General features: G+C 41.6%; 1 protein-coding gene across 1 annotated transcript in view; it reads right to left on the bottom strand.

The window, feature by feature from the left end:
* LOC145651814 (NLR family CARD domain-containing protein 3-like) overlaps positions 1 to 7,754 on the bottom strand; it is a 14,750-nt gene extending 6,996 nt beyond the window's left edge. The window contains exons 1-5 of the mRNA XM_081700010.1: positions 7,729 to 7,754; positions 7,592 to 7,646; positions 6,965 to 7,169; positions 4,172 to 6,077; positions 585 to 755 (exon numbers count right to left, since the gene is read on the bottom strand). Coding sequence (XP_081556136.1) covers positions 707 to 755; positions 4,172 to 6,077; positions 6,965 to 7,169; positions 7,592 to 7,646; positions 7,729 to 7,754 — 2,241 coding nt within the window. The 3' untranslated portion in view covers positions 585 to 706. The remainder of the gene's footprint in view (positions 1 to 584; positions 756 to 4,171; positions 6,078 to 6,964; positions 7,170 to 7,591; positions 7,647 to 7,728) is intronic.
* Between the last annotated feature and the right edge of the window lie 406 nt (positions 7,755 to 8,160).

Here is an 8,160-nt window from a genome sequence, read left to right as displayed (position 1 = left end):
AATACGATTTTAAGGGCTTTTATTTGCAGAGAGATGAAAATGACTGATGTTTACAGTGTTTCCATACATAAACTAGATAAATTCATTCAGTGAAAATCTTACATTAGAACACTTCATTTTACAACACTGTTGTTGGAGTTTCTGAATATATTCATCCTGTAAGACATTTTGCAAAATTTCTGCACTCAGGTGACCAAAAATGCAGCTTGTGGACAAAATGCCAAAGCGCCTAGTTGAAGCAGGATTGTAATAAATACACCTGTACATGTGGACAAGGACTCATCTGTGTCTCCTCTTTACAATGTTATATTTCTCTTCTAGACTTGAATAGCGGCTCATGCATCAGAAATGTAACTCTTTGTCTCCACAGTGTGGTCATTTAATGAAATGCAGTGAGGTTTCAACAGAAAACTATATTTAGAAATATTTAAAGAAGAGAACTTTATAATATAATATAAAAGTGTAAATTTCCTTGCATTGCTTTGCCTGGCAATGTTAGTTTAATACTGTACTATAAGGGAGTTGACACTGACCATTTTAAAATGGCTCTTTATTTACATTCAAAAATAGTCACAGAAACTCACCTGAGAATCTCCAGTTTACAGTGTGAACTCTTCAGTCCAGCACAGAGCTGCTCCACTCCTGAATTCTGCAGGTCATTATTAATCATCTCCAGTTCTCTCAGTGAGTTTTCTGTTTGTAGAACTCATGTGAGAGATTTGCAAGACTCTTCTGTGAGACCACAGCCAGATAGTCTGTAAACGAGTAAATACAGTAAATAATTTAGTTCAGTCAGAGGATGATGAATTAAAAGATCTGAACTGCTAATAAAAATGTAAAGAAGAGCTTGAAAGGTCTGGAACACACTGATACATTTTCAGCCTTTTAATTTTACAAACACAGCAACATTTCAACACTACTGTGTCTTCACCAAGGACAAAATGGACAAAGACATGACAAATAACATTCATTAGCAACCTAAGACAGGTGACCAAATAATGGATGGTTGGTTCACAAGTCAGTGAATGGGAGTTACCATAATCAGAGTCCAAATATCAAAATATCACACCCCTAACACCATAACAGGAAACAGAACAACATAAATCTCATTCAATGTTTCACAAATACAAACACACTAATATACAAACAGAAAATATTGTTGGAAGACATGCAGAGTAGTGAGTATGGAGGAATAAACACTGCAGTATTGATTATGGAGGAATAAACACTGCAGTATTGATTATGTTGGAATGAACATTGCAGTAGTGATTATGGAGGAATAAAACACTGCAGTAGTGATTATGGAGGAATAAACACCACAGTATTGATTATGGTGGAATAATCACTGTAGTTTTTATCATGGAGAAATAAACACTGCAGTAGTGATTATGGAATAATGAACACTGCAGTATTGATTATGTTGGCATGAACACCGCAGTAGTGATTTTAGAGGAATAAATCACTGTAGTATTTATTATGGAGGAATAAACACTGCAATGGTGATTATTGGAGGAATGAACATTGCAGTAGTGATTATGGAGGAATTAACACCACAGTATTGATTATTTTTGGAATAATCACTGTAGTATTTATTATGGAGAAATAAACACTGCAGTATTGACTATGAAATAATGAACAGTGCAGTAGTGATTATGGAGGAATGAACATTGCAGTAGTGAATATTAGTGTATGAACACTGCAGTACTAATGATGGTGGGATGAACATTGCATTAGTGATTATGGAGGAATGGACAGAATGCAGAGAGCAGAATCTTTTACTAGTGTTTACATTCCTGTGCTGACACTGAGTCACTGATCATGAAACATTCTCCTCTGCCTTTGCTTTTCCCAGTGAGGTCCTGAGTTCTGTCTGTGTGGTGCATCGAGAATCCTGGAGGCTCAATAGCTGAGTCAGGGACCCCATCAGTCAGTCAGGTGTGTGTGAGGCAGACCCCATCAGTCAGTCAGGTGCGTGTGAGGCAGACCCCATCAGTCAGTCAGGTGCGTGTGAGGCAGAACCCATCAGTCAGTTAAGTGCGTGTGAGGCAGAACCCATCAGTCAGTTAAGTGCGTGTGAGGCAGAACCCATCAGTCAGTTAAGTGCGTGTGAGGCAGAACCCATCAGTCAGTTAAGTGCGTGTGAGGCAGAACCCATCAGTCAGTTAAGTGCGTGTGAGGCAGAACCCATCAGTCAGTTAAGTGCGTGTGAGGCAGAACCCATCAGTCAGTTAAGTGCGTGTGAGGCAGAACCCATCAGTCAGTTAAGTGCGTGTGAGGCAGAACCCATCAGTCAGTTAAGTGCGTGTGAGGCAGAACCCATCAGTCAGTTAAGTGCGTGTGAGGCAGAACCCATCAGTCAGTTAAGTGCGTGAGGCAGAACCCATCAGTCAGTTAAGTGCGTGAGGCAGAACCCATCAGTCAGTTAAGTGCGTGAGGCAGAACCCATCAGTCAGTTAAGTGCGTGAGGCTGAACCCATCAGTCAGTTAAGTGCGTGAGGCTGAACCCATCAGTCAGTTAAGTGCGTGAGGCTGAACCCATCAGTCAGTTAAGTGCGTGAGGCTGAACCCATCAGTCAGTTAAGTGCGTGAGGCTGAACCCATCAGTCAGTTAAGTGCGTGAGGCTGAACCCATCAGTCAGTTAAGTGCGTGAGGCTGAACCCATCAGTCAGTTAAGTGCGTGAGGCTGAACCCATCAGTCAGTTAAGTGCGTGAGGCTGAACCCATCAGTCAGTTAAGTGCGTGAGGCTATCTCATGTCTGCTGTTGACATGAAATGTGTCCCTGGAGTTTGTCCTCCATGGACTGTATGTGTACAGTAAAATAATGGGGAGAAGAGGACAGTTCACATGTTTCAGTTAGATCAGAATTGACTCACTTCTCCTGCACTGCTTGTGTGAGGACTCAAGGACATCTGACTTTTTGTACAAAAGAACTGATATGGTCAGTAGTAACAGCATTAGCTTCTGGGAGACTCACTGCATGTTACATTGATCACACAGAGCTGTGAACGTCACTGCATGCTACACTGATCACACAGAGCTGTGAACGTCACTGCATGCTACACTGATCACACAGAGCTGTGAACGTTACTGCATGCTACACTCATCATTTTACATTTATGGCATTTAGCTGACGATTTTATCCAAAGCATCTTATAATTATGACTGAGTACAACTTGAGCAATTGAGGGTTAAGGGTCTTGCTCAGGGGCCCAACAGTGGCAACTCGGCAGTGGTGGGGCTTGAACCAGCAACCTTCTAATTAAATGTCAAGTACCTCAATCACACAGAGCTGAAGGTATAGTACTGGAATCAGTTGCTGTTAATGATGTTAGTTTATTTTGACTTAAACCTATTTACAACTAGATTATGACAAATTGCCTTGGTAAAATATTTAAACAATGAAAATGTTTCAGATGAAGTCATATTAACACCTACACCTTTCTAATGTGCCCAATCACCATCATCGGCTCTAAAGAAAACCTGTGATAAAGTTTGAAAACTGCCATCAGTGTGAAATATATATATGTGTGTGTGTGTGTGTGTGCATGTGTATACATTGGTCATGCTCATCCTTGTGCACTTTTCTCTGTATTGGTCAGTAGTGGTTGAACTGTAATGTTGATCTGAAAGCTGAACTGATAGTTCATATTTGAACCCTTTTGTATGTTACACTGTGTGGTGTGTGTGCATGCATGTGTGTGTGTGTGTGTGTATGTGTGTGTGTGTACACACTGATAGTTCATACCTGAACACTTCTATATATTACACTGCAGCACATTTTCTGTCTGTTTTACTAAGAGTGTGAACTATAAACACTGTTGGCCACTGTTTTAAAGGTAGAACCATTCTCAACTCACAGACACACAACTATCCATGACATCAAATATCATTTAACCATCATTAATACATTTAGACTAATGAATCACTAGACTGTATTGAATCACTGGACAGTGTTACTACATTCCAATGTTCCACAACTTTATGGTTTAACTTAAGCACCTGGTGTTGGAGCCTTCAATCACCTACATGTACTTTAATGTAGGATCTCTCTATCCATCTCTCTCTCTAATGTTCTCTCTCACTCTCCTTTTCATTTTTCACAGAAGACCTTCTGAGTCAAGAACATCCAATGCTACACCCACTGTTCATCTCTAAATGAAAATACTCACATGGCTTTTCTGGATACTTTGACCAATGGCAGCAGTCTCAGCAGACATTCCTCTGATGGGTCATATTTCCTCAGGTCAAACTCATCCAGCTCCTCTTCAGAGTTCAGCAACACAAACACCAGAGCTGACCACTGAGCAGGAGACAGTTTGGCTCCATGGAGATGACGGTCACCTCCTCTGCTCAGGTATGTTTGGACTTCCTGCACTAGAGAATGATCATTCAGTTCATTCAGACAGTGGAAGAGATTGATGGATTTCTCTGTAGAGGGACTGTCACTGATCTTCTGCTTGATGTACTTGATTGTTTCCTCTTTGCTGTGAGAGCTGCTTCCTCTCTGTGTCAGTAGGCCTCGTAAGAGAGTCTGATTGGACTCCAGTGAGAGACCCAGAAGGAAGCAGAGAAAAAGGTCTAGGTGTCCATTTTGACTCTGTAAGGCCTTGTCCACTGCACTGTTGAGGAAGACAGACATTGGGGTTTTGACCATTTCAGGGTGTTGCTGGGCCACTGCACTGTTGAGGAAGACAGACATTGGGGTTTTGACCATTTCAGGGTGTTGCTGGGCCACTGCAATGTTGAGGAAGACAGACATTGGGGTTTTGACCATTTCAGGGTTTTGCTGTTGCAGCACATTGGTGTTGGTGGAGATGAAAGAAATAAGCACATATACAGCAGCCAGAAACTCCTGAACACTCAGATGTACAAAGCTGAACACCTTCCCCAGCTGTAGCTCAAACTCCTCTCTGAAGATCTGAGTGCACATTCCTGAATACACTGTCATTTCTCTGACATCTATGCCACTGTTTCTCAGGTCTTCCTCATAGAAGATCAGGTTGCCTTTTTCTAGCTGTTGGAACGCCAGTTTTCCCAGTGCCAAAACATGTTTTCTCATGTGACGTGGGTGAGTGGGACCTTTTTGTTCTTTCATACTTCGTCCATACTTTTGATCCTTGTGTCTGAGCTGAAAGATCAGGAAGTGTGTGAACATCTGAGTCAGAGTCTTGGGGATCTCTGCTTCACCCAACATTCTCTCTAAAACAGTGGCTGCAATCCAACAGAAGACTGGAATGTGGCACATGATGTAGAGGCTTTTTGATGACTTCATGTGTGTGATGATTCTATTGGCCAGGCTCTGATCACTGATTCTCTTCCTGAAATATTCCTCTTTCTGTGGTTCACTGAACCCTCTTACCTCTGTTACCTGGTCAACACACTCAGGAGGGATCTGATTGGCTGCTGCTGATCGAGAGGTTATCCAAAGGAGAGCAGAGGGAAGCAGATTCCCCTTGATGAGGTTTGTCAGCAGCACATCCACTGAGGTTGACTCTGTTACATCCCACAATCTCTCATTGTTCTGGAAAGCTAGAGGAAGTCTACACTCATCCAGACCATCAAAGATGAACAGAATTTTGTAGTTTGTATAATGTTTAGGTTTTAATTCACATGTTTCTGGGAAAAAGCGATGAAGAAGCTCCACCAGACTAAACTTTTTCTCCTTCATCAAATTCAGCTCCCTAAAAGGAAGTGGGAATATAAAGAGTACATCCTGATTTACGTTTCCTTCAGACCAGTCCAGTATGAACTTCTGCACAGAGACTGTTTTGCCAATTCCAGCCACTCCTTTAGTCAGCACAGTTCTGATGGCTTTGTCTTGTCCTGGTAAGGGTCTAAAGATGTCACTGCATTTGATGGGTGTCTCCTGTGTTGCTGGTCTCCTGGATGCTGTCTCAATCTGTCTCACCTCATGCTCATTATTGACCTCTCCACTCCCTCCCTCAGTGATGTAGAGCTCTGTGTAGATCTCATTCAGAAGTGCTGTGGTTCCCTGCTGTGAGATTCCTTCATGAATCTTCTGGCATTTTTCCCTCAGTTTGGATTTGAGCTTTCTGTGGCAAGCAGGGGCCAGTACTGATAAAAGAGGAAGACAACAGAACACATGCTAATCTCTTTTAGATTCAGATTCATTCATAAAAGACTAATTACAGGAGTTACAGGAAAAGAGATAAACAGATTGTTATAAATAGATTGTTTATTCCTGCTAGATTGGGCATGAAACCTCCAGTGGTAAATCTTAGTTGAACTGTAATGTTGGTCAGAAAGCTGAACTGATAGTTCATATTTGAACCCTTTTGTATGTTACGCTGTGTGGTGTGGTGTGTGTGTGTGTGTGTGTGTACGTGTGTACACACTGATGGTTCATACTTGAACTCTTCTATATGTTACACTGCAGCACATTTTCTCTGGCTGTTTTACTAAGAGTGTGAACTATAAGCACTGTTGGCCACTGTTTTAAAGGTAGGACCATTCTCAACACACAGACACACAACTACCCATGACATCATTAATCATCATTAATACATTTAAACTAATTAATCACTGGACAGTGTTACTACATTCCAGTGTTCCACAACTTTATGGTTTAACTTAAGCACCTGGTGTTGGAGCCTACATGTGCTTTAATGTAGGATCTCCACACACACACAATGGTAACCATCACCTGACTGAGGAGATCTACAACCCAGACTGGACAAGGGGGGGGGGGGAAACCTGTGATCTGTGAGATAGGACCTGTGTTCTAATGTGATCTGTGAGATAGGACCTGTGTTCTAATGTGATCTGTGAGATAGGATCTGTGTTCTAATGTGATCTGTGAGATAGGATCTGTGTTCTAATGTGATCTGTTAGATAGTTACCTGTGTTCCAATCTCAGTTACAAAGAATAAAGTGACACTTTCATTTTTTTTCAATAAAAGCACCTGCTAAATGTAATAATGTCATGACCCATGAGCTCTTACTGGTCAGAAGTGTGTTAGCGAGGTCTGTCCGGTTCATCTTCCTCAGGACGTGCAGTGTGATCTCCAGCACCCCCTCTCTGACACTGCTCTGATCCTCCTCATCCTCCCCCTGTCTCTCAGTGCATGCTGGGTAATCTGAGCTCAGTAGATTCTTAAATCTCTTCAGCTCATTCTTCACCAGAGAGATGATTTTGTCCTCCAGCTCCTAAATAAACAGTATCAGTAAAACTAGTGTTATATACAGATCTTTTTAACACAGGATAATCAATTAAACATGAGAGAGGACTAAACTGAGGGGGATTGGGTGGTCATGTGGACATTATGGTTTATAAAAGAACATAAGCATCACATTAACTGAGCTGTATCTTAAGGTTTAAATATTAGTTCATTTTATAAAGCTATAATAATAGTTTGTGAAGTTTGAGTTTTGTTCATTATCAGTTAAATTACAAAAAGCCATTAAAGTAAAGCATGAACCAGTAAACCGCAGTCTCATCATGATCTGTGATCTAAACACACTCTAATGATAAAGACCCTTCCCCCTCTCTCACACACACACACACACACACACACACACACACACACACACACACACACTCACACTCACACTCACACACACACACACACCTTGAACACTGACTCCAGCTTTTCTTTAGAAATGTTTACAGGCTTCTTCTGGTCACTGTGGACAAACAAAACAAAGACTTTAATGGATAATCTACAGTTTATAAACATGAATCCAAGTGAAATTCATGGTTGTGTACATGATGCTGATGATGATGTGATACATGGCTTCAACCCAAACACTGTACTGACAGTAGAGCAGAATAACCAGAGAAGCTGCCCCTGGCCCTCACTCTGGTGATGTAGAATAATGTTTATGTGAATGGTGCTTCACCAGATACTGGGAAATGAACACAAGAAAATGAACACTGGAACATAAACAATTATATGCACCCCATCCACACAGAGGGCAACAGAACAGAGAGAGAGAGAGAGAGAGAGGTGTAACAGAGCGGCTGTGGGGCAGCAGGCAGGATAATCAGGGGTGAAGCCTGACAGGCTGTGGACACTATCCGAACTATCAGATACTGACCAAGAACCAGGGTGAAGGTTAATAAAGAAAGCTGTTAATCTAACAGTTCTGTGTGTGTGTGTGTGTGTGTGTGTGTGTGTGTGTGAGAGTGTGTGTGTGT

This window comes from Electrophorus electricus, chromosome 1 (genome assembly GCF_041902795.1).
Source record: "Electrophorus electricus isolate QZ-2024a chromosome 1, ASM4190279v1, whole genome shotgun sequence".
NCBI lineage: Eukaryota > Metazoa > Chordata > Actinopteri > Gymnotiformes > Gymnotidae > Electrophorus > Electrophorus electricus.
This window is presented reverse-complemented; position numbering and strand designations above follow the sequence as displayed.